Below are 16,540 nucleotides of genomic sequence, written 5' to 3' on the forward strand. Positions count from 1 at the left end.
TTTAGGATATCTTGAACGATGATTTAATGGCAATTTATTAAAGTTACAGTAAAAAAGATAATTTTTTTTTTTTTTTATCTTTTAAGAGCAGCTTCCAAACACTTCATAAAAAATTACATACACAGAACAATACAGTCTGAGGATATGTGATTAATTTCATGAATTTACAATACACTATGCTTAGGAGAAAATTTAAAAACTATCAGAGAGTTGATATAATGCTTCTGAGTGAGAGGTCCTGTCAGCCTGCAGCTGAGTGAGGGGTGGGGGTGGGGTGGGCTGTCAGTGACTGTGTGAGTGACTGTGTGAGTTGAGGAGCTGGGTGAGAGAGAGAAAGAGAGAGAGAGGGTCTGTTTTTTAAAATCTTTAAAAAATTCTTATAAATCATTAAAGATTTTGATAACACTTTATAATAAGGTCTCAATTCTTAACATTAGGAAATGCATTAATTAACGTGAACTAACAATGAAAAATATATTTTTACAGCATGTTAATTCTTCCATGATAGTATGAACAAACAAAGAACAATTTTTTTAAAGCATTTATTAATCTTTTTAATGTTAGAAAAATAGTCATGTTCAAAAGATAAACTTTAAAATTTAATAATATATAAACACATTTTGGAATTAATATTGATCAACATTAAATGGTATATAATTATTAATGATTATATATATAATGATAGCTACAGACACCAAACTCGGTACATAAATTGTTCTTATTAATCCGGACAACTTTCTAATTTACAGTCATTAGCTACGACCAACAGGAAATCGGCTATTTTTTTTTTATGTGTTTTTTTTTTTTTTAAACGGGCTGTAAACAAATTCATACTCCTCCCAAGCAGAAACCAAAAATTCACACCAAACATTTTTTCACATGATTCCAAGATACTGAAGATGCTACATTGTGGACCGATTTAGGATATCTTGAACGGTGATTTAATGGCAATTTATTAAAGTTACAGTAAAAAAGAACACTTTTTTTTTTTTTTTAAGAGCAGCTTCCAAACACTTCATAAAAAATTACATACACAGAACAAGACAGTCTGAGGATATGTGATTAATTCATGAATTTACAATACACTATGGCGAAAGGAACATTTTAAAACTTATCAGAGTTCTCCTGTCACTGCGCTCCTAATGTGTGCGGTGGGTGACTGACTGTGTGAGTTCAGTGAGTGTGGAGGGAGAGAGAGAGAGAGAGAGAGAGAGGGTCTGTTTAAACTTCTCAATAAAATCCTTAAAAAATGCTTATAAAGCATTAAAGGTTTTGATAACACTTTATAATTAAGTCTCATTTGTTAACAGTAGGGAATGCATTAATTAACATGAACTAACAATGAAAAATATAGCATGTTAATTCTTCATTGATAGTATGAACTTACAATGAGCTAACAATGAACATAATATTTTTAATATTAGAAAAATAGTCATGCTCAAAAGATAAAACTTTAAATTTTAATAATATATTAACACATTTTGGAATTAATATTGATCATCATTAAATGGTATATAATTATTGTTGATGTTAACTAACAACAGTTAAATAATGTTGTTTTTTAACATTGGTTAATTCACAAATAACATGAAATATTAACAATATATTTTTTACTTTATTTATTTGTGTTAGTAAAAATTATTCATGTTAGTTAATGGAAAAATAAATCATTAACAAATGCTTATAAATCATTAAAAGCTTTGGTAACTATAATAATTTCTCATTTGTTAGCATTAGTAAATGCATTAACTAACATCAACTACCAATGAAAAATATATTTTGACAGAATTTAAAGTTTTATATGTTGTTCTGTGTGTTGTGTTTCACAGAGTTGATGGTTTGGATTAACCCTTTAATTGCCGTATCCCTTAAAACCAAACTGCCAGAGGGTTACTGTATTGTGTGTGCTCGCTGGGCACCGTTTTATCGATGCCACCGGGGTGGCGTATGCTGACGGCTTGGGCCCGTCATCGCTGCTCGCAGCTATATTTTTTTTTATTATTTTTTATTTCGACTATCCGGGTACTTTTGGGGGCCTTAACGTGCCCGAAAACTCTTGAAAATTGGCACGCACGTTGGAACCTGCGGCCATTAGGACGCGGCTGAGGCTGGGACCCGGGCGGGGCACAGGGGCTCTACGGCGCCCCCTGGAAAATTGTCAGAAAGCTTGATGTATAGCTCACACATACTTGCACGTATTCATATGAAACTCGGTACACATATAGAACTCATTGAGCCGAACAACTTCCGCGCAGCATGTCATAGGCTCCGCCCAACAGGAAGTCGGCTATTCAGGGCTGTTTAAAAAGCGCATGTTCTGGAATTTGATATACTCCTCTGAGGATTTCCATACGATTGCCACCAAACTCGGTGAACATGATCTCAAGACATTGGGGATGCTAAATTGCGAAGATATTTTTGATATGTCGAACGGTTTGCCCGTGGCGAGGCGATGAAGTTATGGCGAAAAATGAGACCCAGGAAATGCCTAATAACGTCCACATACATTGTATGATGTAGATCAAACTCCAGTGATTTGTTCGTTGTATGATGCCGATCGGATAGATGTGACTATTATGACTGAAAGTTATAGCGCCACCAACTGGCTGCAGGAAGTGTGTCGTTTTCAAAATGCTTTGAATTCAGCATCTTATTTTTACTCGATTTGCTTCAAACTTCACCAGAATAATGTCAAAACACGGCCGATGTAAAACTGTGAAGGGAATATTGATATCTAAAATTATGTTGCCATGGCAACGTGTCAAAGTTGAAAATTCGTTTCTGGTGATTTTGAGGCAGATAACATGTTTAGAATGTCATGAAACTCAACAGACATATGAGTATTAATGATAGTTAGACACTGGAAAAAGCTCATAAACGGGCGTGGAAGAGGCACTCTATAGCGCCACCTTTTGTCAAAAATGAGGGGGTTAGTTTTAGCTACAGACCCCAAACTCGGTACATAAATTGTTCTAATTAATCCGGACAACTTTCTAATTTACAGTCATTAGCTACGACCAACAGGAAGTCGGCTATATTTATTTTAATGTGGGTTTTTTTTAAAAACGGGCTGTAAACAAATTAATACTCCTCCAAGCAGAAACACGGAAATCACACCAAACATTTTTTATCATGATGCCAAAATACTGAAGATGCTAAATTGCGGACGGATTTAGGATATCTTGAACGATGATTTAATGGCAATTTATTAAAGTTACAGTAAAAAAGATAATTTTTTTTTTTTTTTTATCTTTTAAGAGCAGCTTCCAAACACTTCATAAAAAATTACATACACAGAACAATACAGTCTGAGGATATGTGATTAATTTCATGAATTTACAATACACTATGCAGAGGAGAAAATTAAAAAACTATCAGAGCTGCTTTTGAGTTAGAGCTCCCTGCCAGCCTGCAGCTGAGTGAGGGGTGGGGGTGGGGTGGGCTGTCAGTGACTGTGTGAGTGACTGTGTGGATTGAGGCAGTGGGTGAGAGAGAGAAAGAGAGAGAGGGTCTGTTTTTTAAAATCTTTAAAAAATGCTTATAAATCATTAAAGATTTTGATAACACTTTATAATAAGGTCTCAATTCTTAACATTAGGAAATGCATTAATTAACGTGAACTAACAATGAAAAATATATTTTTACAGCATGTTAATTCTTCCATGATAGTATGAACTAACAAAGAACAATTTTTTTAAAGCATTTATTAATCTTTTTAATGTTAGAAAAATAGTCATGTTCAAAAGATAAACTTTAAAATTTAATAATATATAAACACATTTTGGATTAATATTGATCAACATTAAATGGTATATAATTATTAATGATTATATATATATATAATGATAGCTACAGACACCAAACTCGGTACATAAATTGTTCTTATTAATCCGGACAACTTTCTAATTTACAGTCATTAGCTACGACCAACAGGAAATCGGCTATTTTTTTTTTAATGTGTTTTTTTTTTTTAAAACGGCTGTAAACAAATTCATACTCCTTCAAGCAGAAACCAAAAATTCACACCAAACATTTTTTCACATGCTTCCAAGATACTGAAGATGCTACATTGCGGACCGATTTAGGATATCTTGAACGGTGATTTAATGGCAATTTATTAAAGTTACAGTAAAAAAGAACACTTTTTTTTTTTTTTTTATCTTTAAAGAGCAGCTTCCAAACACTTCAGAAAAAAATACATACACAGAACAAGACCGTCTGAGGATATGTGATTAATTTCATGAATTTACAACACACTATGGAGAGCAGAAAATTAAAACTATCAGAGATCTCCTGTCACTGCGCTCCTAATGTGTGCGGTGGGTGACTGACTGTGTGAGTTCAGTGAGTGTGGAGGGGGAGAGAGAGAGAGAGAGAGAGAGAGAGAGAGAGGGTCTGTTTAAACTTCTCAATAAAATCCTTAAAAAATGCTTATAAAGCATTAAAGGTTTTGATAACACTTTATAATTAAGTCTCATTTGTTAACAGTAGGGAATGCATTAATTAACATGAACTAACAATGAAAAATATATTTTTTACAGCATGTTAATTCTTCATTGATAGTATGAACTTACAATGAACTAACAATGAACAAAATATTTTTAATATTAGAAAAATAGTCATGTTCAAAAGATAAAACTTTAAAATGTAATAATATATTAACACATTTTGGAATTGATTTTGATCACCATTAAATGGTATATATTTATTAATGATGTAAATTAACAACAGTTAAATAATGTTGTTTTTTAACATTGGTTAATGCACAAATAACATTAAATATTAACAATATATTTTTTACTTTATTCATTTGTGTTAGAAAAAATTATTCATGTTAGTTAATGGAAAAATAAATCATTAAAACCTTTGGTAACTATAATAATTTCTCATTTGTTAGCATTAGTAAATGCATTAACTAACATCAACTACCAATGAAAAATATATTTTCACAGAATTTAAAGTTTTATATGTTGTTCTGTGTGTGTGTGTTTCACAGAGTTGATGGTTTGGATTAACCCTTTAATTGCCGTATCCCTTAAAACCAAACTGCCAGAGGGTTACTGTGATGCTTGTGCTCGCTGGGCACCGTTTTATCGATGCCACCGGGGTGGCGTATGCTGACGGCTTGGGCCCGTCATCGCTGCTCGCAGCTATATTTTTTTTTTTTCTTTTTTTTTTTTTTTTTTTTTTCAATCATCCGGGCACTTTTGGGGGCCTTAACGTGCCCGAAAACTCTTGAAAATTGGCACGCACATTGGAACCTGCGGCCATTAGGACGCCGCTGAGGCTGGGACCCGGGCGTGGCACAAGGGCTCTACGGCGCCCCCTGGAAAATTGTCAGAAAACGTGATGTATAGCTCACACATACTTGCACGTATTCATATGAAACTCGGTACACATATAGAACTCATTGAGCCGAACAACTTCCGTGCAGCATGTCATAGGCTCCGCCCAACAGGAAGTCGGCTATTCAGGGCTGTTTAAAAAGCGCATGCTCTGGAATTTGATATACTCCTCTGAGGATTTCCATACGATTGCCACCAAACTCGGTGAACATGATCTCAGGACATTGGGGACGCTAAATTGCGAAGATATTTTTGATATGTCGAACGGTTTGCCCGTGGCGAGGCGATGAAGTTATGGCGAAAAATGAGACCCAGGAAATGCCTAATAACGTCCACATACATTGTATGATGTTGATCAAACTTAAGTGATTTGTTCGTTGTATGATGTCGATCGGATAGATGTGACTATTATGACTGAAAGTTATAGCGCCACCAACTGGCTGCAGGAAGTGTGTCGTTTTCAAAATGCTTTGAATTCAGCATCTTATTTTCACTCGATTTGCTTCAAACTTCACCAGAATAATGTCAAAACACGGCCGATGTAAAACTGTGGAGGGAATATTGATATCTAAAAGTATGTTGCCATGGCAACGTGTCAAAGTTGAAAATTCGTTTTTGGTGATTTTGAGGCAGATAACATGTTTAGAATGTCATGAAACTCAACACACATATCAGTATTAATGATAGTTAGACACTGGAAAAAGCTCATAAACGGGCGTGGAAGAGGCACTCTATAGCGCCACCTTTTGTCAAAAATGGGGGGGTTAGTTTTAGCTACAGACACCAAACTCGGTACATAAATTGTTCTTATTAATCCGGACAACTTTCTAATTTACAGTCATTAGCTACGACCAACAGGACGTCGGCTATATTTATTTTAATGTGGGTTTTTTTTTAAAACGGGCTGTAAACAAATTCATACTCCTCAAAGCAGAAACACGTAAATCACACCAAACATTTTTTCTCATGATGCCAAAATACTGAAGATGCTAAATTGCGGACGGATTTAGGATATCTTGAACGATGATTTAATGGCAATTTATTAAAGTTACAGTAAAAAAGAGAATTTTTTATTTTTTTTTATCTTTTAAGAGCAGCTTCCAAACACTTCATAAAAAATTACATACACAGAACAATACAGTCTGAGGATATGTGATTAATTTCATGAATTTACAATACACTATGCAGAGGAGAAAATTTAAAAACTATCAGAGAGTTGATATAATGCTGCTGAGTGAGAGATCCTGCCAGCCTGCAGCTGAGTGAGGGGTGGGGGTGGGGTGGGCTGTCAGTGACTGTGTGGGTGACTGTGTGGATTGAGGCAGTGGGTGAGAGAGAGAAAGAGAGAGAGAGTGTCTGTTTTTTTAAATCTTTAAAAAATGCTTATAAATCATTAAAGATTTTGATAACACTTTATAATAAGGTCTCATTTCTTAACATTAGGAAATGCATTACCTAACGTGAACTAACAATGAAAAATATATTTTTACAGCATGTTAATTCTTCAATGATAGCATGAACTAACAAAGAACAATTTTTTTTAAGCATTTATTAATCTTTTTAATGTTAGAAAAATAGTCATGTTCAAAAGATACAACTTTACATTTTAATAATGTATTAATACACACAGCAATAATTTTTCCATTAACTAACATTAATAATTTTTACTAACACAAATTAATAAATTGGGGAAGTCGTGGCCTAATGGTTAGAGAGTCGGACTTGTAATCCGAAGGTTGCGGGTTCGAGTCTCAGGCCGGCAGGGATTGTAGGTGGGGGGAGTGAATGTCCAGCGCTCTCTCCACCCTCAATACCACGACTGAGGTGCCCTTGAGCAAGGCACCGAACCCCCAACTGCTCCCCGGGCGCCGCAGCATAAATGGCTGCCCACTGCGCCGGGTGTGTGTTCACGGTGTGTGTGTGTTCACTGCTGTGTGTGTGTTCACTGCTGTGTGTGTGCACGTTGGATGGGTTAAATGCAGAGCACGAATTCCGAGTATGGGTCACCATACTTGGCTGAATGTCACTTCACTTCAATACATTTTGGACTTAATATTAATTAACATTAATAAATGGTATATCATTATTGTTGATGTTAACTAACAACAGTTAAATAATATAGTTTTTTAACATTGGTTAATTCACAAATAACATTAAGGATGAACAATACATTTTTACTTCATTTATTTGTATTAGTAAAAATTATTAATGTTAGTTCATGGAAAAATAAATTGTTAAAAAATGCTTATAAATCATTAAAGATTTTGATAACACTTTATAATAAGGTCTCATTTCTTAACATTAGTAAATGCATTAACTAACGTGAACTACCAATGAAAAATATATTTTCACAGAATTTATTAATGTTTGTTGATGTTAGTTAATCAAAATGTTTGTTAATTCACAGTGCATTAACTAATGTTAACAGATAAAACTTTAAATCTTAATAATGTTTCAGTTTTGAATATTAACTAACACTAATAAATACGGTAACACTTTCTATGAAGCCCGTATTTATAATACATTATAAGGGTATTCTTAAGGCATTATAGTGAATGTATAATGGATTATAAAAAACCTTATAATGTGTTATAAAATCTCATGAATAATCATAACAACAATTATAATACATTATATGGTAACACTTTATAATAACTGCATGCTATGAATCATTAGGTAAACATTAGTAAATAGTTAGTTCATCCTTTATAAAGCATTGTGGCAACATTAATAGTCATTAGTAAGCAGTTTTTAAATACAGCTATAAATGGCTTGTTCTTTATTTATTAGGCATATCTATAACAAAGGAGATTTAAAGGCTCAGTCATCTTCCTAACAGAAAAAATAAACAAACACAACACAGAGGGAAACTGAACAGAAATATTTTTTCAAGATGCAAAAAATGAAACTGTACAACTGTACACTTTAATTTTTATTTATTTACTTTTTTCAATGAAATTGCAGAGGTTTAGTTTTCTTTTTTTTATCAAGTGTAAAGTTTTCATTTTTTGCATCGTGAAAAAATATTTCTGTGTTCTGTATCTGGCATGAATCTGGTCCATGCATTTTCGGTTAATCACCACCAGAGGTCACCCACTCACTGCATGTACTCTTGCACTTCACTACTTCACTGTTCACACTAATCACTCAGGCTTTATAAACCATGGGCTTCCTTTTGCTAGATGCCGAGTATTGTTCTCGTATATCCTAGCAATAGCTACTCTACAGAGCCCTCTCAGTGATTATAGCCTTGCCTTGCCTTTTCTAGTGTTTTGATATCTGCCCCTGTTTCCTGGATTCACCCTTTGCCTTACCGTTTGGACCCTGTTTGCATCTCGTTTGGATTATTGCTTGTGTACCTGGATTATCTCTCTGCCTTGCCCTATTGGATATTGTTCGCCGATCGTCGACCCACGCTTGCCCGGATCTATCTTGTGTCTTGCCCATGCCATATCTATTTGGCTGTGTCTTGACTATGTTTATAAATAAAAGTTAGCACATGGATCCGCATGTCTCACGTCTTGTTCGCCCCGTTACAATATCCCTCTGTGTTGTGTTTAACTTTTCTGTTTGGAAGATAAATGAGCCTTTAAATCTGCTTTGTAAATGCTTTATAAGGTATAAATAGTCCTCACTTTAGATGAGCTCACACAAATAGATGGCTGGCAACTGCTAAATGTTTTATAACTACCTGACTTAATCATGAATTACAACAGGAATATATGTTAATAAAGAATTTTTTAAATGTTAGAAATGTTAAATTGATCATTAATAAAGTATGAAAAATACAATTATTAAACATTATATATATGCTCGAGAACAAATCATTTGTAGCTGCCTATAAATACCTTACGACATTTCTTGAGTGCATGGATGTTTATATAAAACTATTTCTATTAGTAGACTTAGGTAGGGTAGGTAGAATATTCACATACTTGCAAAGTATCCTATACTCAGTTTGTCTGTTGAGGAACCATCAAAATAAAGTGTTAGCATACAGTATATTCATCAGACGCACTACTAATACTCTCATGACTGCTAGTTGATATGTAACTGCAGAGTTACTTATGTTATTTATAATGCATTATGCATTCATTATAATGCCTTAAGAATACCTTTATTACGTGTTATAAATACGGGCTTCATAGAAAGTGGTACCATAAATACTAGATACTTATTGTTCATGTTAATTAATATAGTTAATGTTAAAAACTGAAACCTTATTGTAAAGTGTTACAAAGTTATAAAGTTTTATATGTTGTTCTGTGTGTGTGTGTTTCACAGAGTTGATGGTTTGGATTAACCCTTTAATTGCCGTATCCCTTAAAACCAAACTGCCAGAGGGTTACTGTGATGTGTGTGCTCGCTGGGCACCGTTTTATCGATGCCACCGGGGTGGCGTATGCACTGACGGCTTGGGCCCGTCATCGCTGCTTGCAGCTATATTTTCACTTGTTCACTTATGTTCATTACCTCTGAGGCTGAATAACTCACATGAAATACTTTTGGGAAGTTGACATATCCTTGCAGTGAGATGTACCGTTCTTCTTTTAAAAGTATTTTGAAACAATTTGTAAGGCATTTGTTGGCCTTGTGATTCTCCAGTAAGTGTAAACACAGTAACTCTGTGGTTTTATCAAAACATTCCTCTGTTTGTTTGAACATCCTGACTAGCACAACATAGTAACAGTGGCTCAGCCAATAGCACGAGTTTAAGGTGGGGCTGATTGTTTCTGTGACCAATGGCAAAGTTTTTGGTATTCCCTGTTTCTGTGCATCCATTTAATTTTTTCTATTATTATTGTTATTATTGAAGTTTTCCTATTATTGTTTTAACTGATTTTGCCATACTCTCTCCCTCTCCCCACTCTTAATTGGTTGGTTAAACCCCTAGCCCCGCCCCAAACTTATAAAATAAACTTAAATAATAAACTGAATTCAAGTGAATAATGTATTCTGTAGTATGGAAGCCCGCTATTCTGACTTTTAATTCAGAATTAAGTTTAACTGACTTCAGAATTGTGAGATATAAACTTATAATTCTGTCTTGTTTTCTCAGAATTGCATGATATAAACACACAATTGTGACTTATAAATTCAGAATACTCAAAATTCTTACTTTTCTTTTTCTCACAGTTCTGATTTTTTTTCTCAGAATTGTGAGATAAAAAACTTGCAATTGCGAGTCAGAAAGTCTAAATGTGAGGGGGGGGTATAATTTAAAAAACGAAATCACGCAATACTGACTTTATGACCCACAACAGCGAGTTTATAGCTCACAATTCTGAGAAAAAAAAAGTCAAAATTGTGAGATAAAAAGTTGCAATTTTTTTTAATTTTTTTTTTTTATTCAGTGGCGGAAATGGGCTCCATACTGTAGAGGTGCTTTACATTTGAAATTAAGTTTGTTTCATAATTGATTAATTTTGCATCATTAGCACTGTTATTTTCCTGTGTATTATGGTGAGTCTAATTTGAAACATCTATATTGTGTAAAGCGCTATATAAATAAATGTGACTTGATTCAAGACCATTCGGGCTGCTCAAACAAATTGCAATTCAACGATGTCACTAGAGGCACAAAAAATTAAACGCTTTAAAAGAAGTGTTGACCCACTACAGCAGGATGTAAGATAGACATTCATTGATATACGTTATGCATCAAATACTCATTTACAAAGCACATCTGTGTATAGCTTCACCAGATGCTCATCAAAATCATACATGTATTTATCAAAGACATCATCCTGTGTTTATCTTCAGATTGTGCTGGCATTGAATGGTTTAGAGCTGTAAAATGATTAACATTTCTCAAATAGCCGTGAAAGTCACAGACAGTGTTTTTGTTTTTCATTCCTTTAGCCTTTTCTGAGTTGTTCTGGTTTTAGAGGTTCATAAAGAAGTGGGGGATGTGTGCTATGCAACATGGGATATGATGGAGGAATGAGGCAGTAAAGGGTGCAGCGGCAGACTCCCTCTGGAGAGGTGCAGCCGTCCTCTGCTAACATCACTCTCCTTTAGTCTGCCATGTGGCTTGCCACTGAAAGCCCAGTGTCCCAACATGCATTTTCACTGTCATTACTTTTTCGTTAATCTGTCCAGCAAATGTGCTTGATACAGCAGCTGTGGGAATTTGTAGCTTTGCACTCAGACAGACCATGTTCAGGAAAGCTGGGATGGATATTCGATTTGTGTGTAGTGTAAATGCCTCAGTCGAAATAAAAAATGTCATCGTTTACTCACTCTCATGTTAAAAGGACATGAAAAGGGCTTCATAAAGCCCCCCAAAGCACCATAAAAGTAATATAAAAAATACTGCATACACTGCACTCCTCTTCTGAACTCATACAATAGATTTGTGCAAAAAACATATAGAAATTTACATATTTACTGATACTTTCGCAGCACAATCGCAGCCTCTGTATTATTGAATCAGTGAGTCCAAGTATCTGATTTGTGAACAAATTCTTAAGACCATGAATATTTAAATAATCAAAATAACTTTTTTCCCAGTATAAAAAAGCTTTTGTGGAATGGAAAGGTTCCATTGATGTTAAAGTTTCCAATGACAATAAAGAACCTTTATTTCTAATAGTGGAAGAGGAGTCAAAATATTGTCACATTTAGCTTTGGAAGAGAAAAAAGTCATGCAAGTTTGAAATGACATGATGGTGAGTAGACAATGACAGAAATTTTGTTTGTTTGTTTGTTTTTTATTTTTTGGTTGTGAGATTGTTTTTGTGTTTGTTAGTTTGTGAACTATCCCTAAATGGTTTTGTTGAAGAGGGGATGAGCTAGATTGTCTGGTTAGGATGTATCATAGACATAACATTGTTGTGTAAATGTATAACTTTCTAAAACAGAAATGCACTTATCCTCTCTGTCACCAGAAAAAAAGACGCCATTTTGTTGGAAAAATTACTCACAGGCTGGAAGATTGTTTTTACAATTCATCTTGACTGAGCTCAGGCTATGGCACTGCATAATGGCATGTGTCTCACTTTATGAGGAAAATTACACTAAACAATGTTTTTGCCCCATGGTATGTTTTTGAATCTGTTGCTTCAGGGTTGTTCTGGCAAATTAGCATCATATTTTTATTTCAAACCATATTACAGTTAACACACTTCTGCTATCTTGGCACCTGAGGTGGTGTCCGCTGCTGGAATAATGATTCATAAAGCCACCTGTTGGACACGACACACAAGCACATCTGTTTATGTATATATGTTGCATAAATTGTGAGCTTTAAATGGAAGTTTGCCCACTGAAAATGTGACTACCATCTGTTTTATGTTGACACTGCTAGCATGTTTTTCTGGTTTAGTTTATCTTGTTTCCTTCAATACCAATGTACAAATAGCCTACAAAATTGATGATGCTAAAATAGTTTAGAACGCAAGGTTGATGCCCATGAGGCTGAAAATGCTTGTCTAATCTAACATTGCAGTCAAAGAGGGTATAATGAAGGGCTTTCATTATTCTTTTACTAATCTGTTGTTCCTGGGTAACAAGCAGTCTGGGGAAGTGGCATATAAATATTCATGAAGTACATTGATTAATGTATGTATAATATATCAATGCAGGCAGCAGAGGCTGTGGAGCCCCCTAGTGGTGACCTGTCCGCACAGTTTTACTTTGGATATGGTTTATACTTGCAAAGGTTTGTTTCAATAATGAGATAAGTATAGATGACCTCTATTTGAATAGAAACTTATTTCATTGTTAACAATTTACAATAAAGTTATTTGTTAATTGCTGTTTGTTAATAATAGATTAGTGTTAATTTATACAACTTGTAGATGTAGAAATTACATTAACAGTAGATGTAGAAATTACATTAGCATTATTAGATACTGTAAAATAATTGTTAGGCTACTTAATGATATGCACTAATGCAGTTTTATGTGTCTTAAAAAGCACTGATAAGACAAGAGTAGTGAAACCCTATAGGCTCAAATACATGCTGGTTTTATCTTTCTAAACGGACATGTTTAACACAGTGACTTTCAGCTTGCCCGTAGCGATAGTGATTGTCTGACAGTTTGACGTATTGATTTTATAACCTTGTGTTAATGTGAGCAGTATCCAGGTGAATGCTGAGGGTGGCTGCTCTTATAATGGCCAGCAGAAGCAAGAGGCTCATATCATTGATGCTTCCTTTAAAATGTGTTTATTGATTTGCACAGTGCTAATGATGGACAGATTTTAGAGGTAATGTCCATCTGATTGATCTGCATTGCTTTGCTCTCAAAAAAAGAGCTTATAATGCTTTGGGTTTTACTTTGCTTGTTTAACCTCAGCCCTTGAGCTGTTTGTGTGAAAATGAACAATCGTAATTGCTTCAAAATATCTTTATTATTTGGCCCAGAGGTATTGTGTTACATAAACTGTTCATTTATCATTCGAATGTGCTGCGGTTCTCTGTATTTATATACAGTAGTCTGACTCCCACCCATGGGCGTTTCATGTGATGTTGTGAGAGTAAAGGTGTGTGAAGGTGCCATTATGAGGGTCAGCGATTAAGGTCACTCATATGTTGTATTCCCAGCAGTATCTTGGCATGACTTTGGCCTGCAGAAGGTAATGAGGTGTGGCTCTGTTTCCTCTCACAGCCTGAGGAGCTGACAAACATTCTGGAGATTAGCAACATCGTCTTCACTAGCATGTTTGTCCTCGAAATGCTCTTCAAACTGCTGACCTTTGGCATCTTTGGCTATATCAAGAACCCCTACAACATCTTTGATGGGATTATTGTAATCATAAGGTAAGACCTGTTGTTTATCTATTTGTGTTTATATCTGTATAATACTTATTAAAATACTGAACTTACTAAATATACAATATATTTTAAAAGTTTTTTAATGTTTTTTAAATGAATCAAAGCTGGATTTATTTGGTTAATAATACAGTAAAAACAGTAATATTGTGAAATATTATTACAATTTGGCCCCAAACATTTAGTGTATAATCAAAAGCACACAAAAATAAAACTGAAAATTTCAGTTTTGCAATTATGAAATGAAAAATATGGAATGTTAAAAAAAATATTAAAATGGCCTAAAATTGTAGTAATTAAAAAAAAAAAACATGGACATGTTATGCATCAGCTACCCAGATGCTACTAATGAAGGATAGTGGGAAATTCTTTTTTAAATACATATTCATTTAAACATATGCACTGAAAAAAATTTGGAGTAGGATTTACTTGAAAAAAGTTAGGAAAGTTTTTTCACTTAGAAAATGTGAGTAATTTCAATAGAATTCCCGAGTAAAAACTAAACACAAGGAACTGTAGCTTTAATTAGAAAATCTCAAGTAAAGTTTACTTGGAATTTCCCAGTAAATTGTATTGACTTTTTTTATATATTTTACTTAAGTAATGCTTATAAATGTTTTGTTTTTTTTACACAATAATCCTAGTTATCTTATTTAAAATTTCGAGTAACCTTTACTTTAAATATTATTGTGAAGGGAATATTGATATCTAAAATTGTTGCCATGGCAACGTGTCAAAGTTGAAAATTCGTTTCTGGTGATTTTGAGGCAGATAACATGTTTAGAATGTCATGAAACTCAACACACATATCAGTATTAATGATAGTTAGACACTGGAAAAAGCTCATAAACGGGCGTGGAAGAGGCACTCTATAGCGCCACCTTTTGTCAAAAATGGGGGTTAGTTTTAGCTACAGACACCAAACTCGGTACATAAATTGTTCTTATTAATCCTGACAACTTTCTAATTTACAGTCATTAGCTACGACCAACAGGAAGTCGGCTATATTTATTTTAATGTGTTTTTTTTTTTTAAAACGGGATGTAAACAAATTCATACTCCTCAAAGCAGAAACACGTAAATCACACCAAACATTTTTTGTCATGATGCCAAAATACTGAAGATGCTAAATTGCGGACGGATTTAGGATATCTTGAACGAAGCTGTCTTGAGGTTATGATTTTTTTTTAATCTGAACTATTATATATAGAAATGCATTAAATATAACCATGTATTTCTCTGACAGTGTGTGGGAGATCATAGGGCAGGCGGATGGGGGTCTTTCAGTGCTGAGGACGTTTCGTCTCCTGCGTGTGCTCAAACTGGTGCGCTTCCTCCCTGCTCTACGCAGACAGCTGGTGGTCCTGAAGAAGACTATGGACAATGTGGCTACATTCTGCATGCTGCTCATGCTTTTCATCTTCACATTCAGGTGCAGATCACACCCACAACTCACTCAGCCAATTAAAACCGAGCTTGGTGTGCAGCGTCACCAAGACTATAATCTTGACTTTAGAAAACACTGTGCAACATTAATTCTAGTTTGTGATTATTAATGGGCTGAAAATGTGTTGTCTGGTCATCAGCATAGTTCTGGAATTAACACAAATGTTTATACATTTCTTTTTTCTTTTACTGTCAATACAGCATTCTTGGAATGCATCTCTTTGGATGCAAATTCAGCCTGAAAATGGAGAATGGAGACACCATTCCAGACAGAAAAAACTTTGATTCCCTGCTGTGGGCCATTGTCACTGTGTTTCAGGTCAGAAGAGAGACTGTGCTGGCTGTGCTGGGGTCAGGCAATGCATACACTGAAAAAATAAAATAAATAAATACATTTCTCTAAGAAATTGCTTATAAATGTCATTGTAATTACAAAGAAATAGCAAGTAACACACTGAATTAAATGTTACATTTTGAAGTACAAATATTGAAATAGTACTCCAATAAACGTACTCCAATAAAACCTTTTTGTTTACAGCTTTGAAAAATTATTTCAAAGTTATGTAGACATCAAACAGTGTAGACCTTTCCTTACTTGCTCTGTATAGTAGACATAAGAAAAATCATTATTTTCAACTTTTATTTATTACTCTGAGACATTGACATATCAAATGTAGTGTGCTGTGAACAGTGTTGGGAAGGTTACTTTTAAGATGTAATAGGTTGCAGATTACAACTTACCCTATTTAAAATGTATTAAGTTGTGTAACTATTTCAGTTACTTTTTAATGTAGCTAATTACATTTGATTACTTTTCTAAATTTCTAGCAAATGTTTTCAACTGTTAATCAGTTAATCAGCTCTTAGACAGGTCGTAGCCTAAAGCTTTCAGCAGCAATGTGGATTGATGTACAATAACTGGCAGAAGTGGTGCCCTGCTTATTCAAACAAGAGAACAAATTAAAAGCAT

General features: G+C 34.4%; 1 protein-coding gene across 1 annotated transcript in view; it reads left to right on the forward strand.

Moving 5' to 3' along the window:
• Nucleotides 1–16,540, forward strand: part of LOC306868706 (voltage-dependent T-type calcium channel subunit alpha-1H-like) — a gene marked incomplete at its 5' end in the record, with an annotated part of 138,804 nt that overhangs the window by 99,078 nt on the left and 23,186 nt on the right. Inside the window, 3 exons of the mRNA XM_079414997.1 lie at nucleotides 13,961–14,112; nucleotides 15,371–15,556; nucleotides 15,772–15,889. Coding sequence (XP_079271123.1) covers nucleotides 13,961–14,112; nucleotides 15,371–15,556; nucleotides 15,772–15,889 — 456 coding nt within the window. The remainder of the gene's footprint in view (nucleotides 1–13,960; nucleotides 14,113–15,370; nucleotides 15,557–15,771; nucleotides 15,890–16,540) is intronic.

This window comes from Barbus barbus (genome assembly GCF_936440315.1).
Source record: "Barbus barbus genome assembly, chromosome: 4".
In the NCBI taxonomy this organism is placed as follows: Eukaryota; Metazoa; Chordata; class Actinopteri; order Cypriniformes; family Cyprinidae; genus Barbus; species Barbus barbus.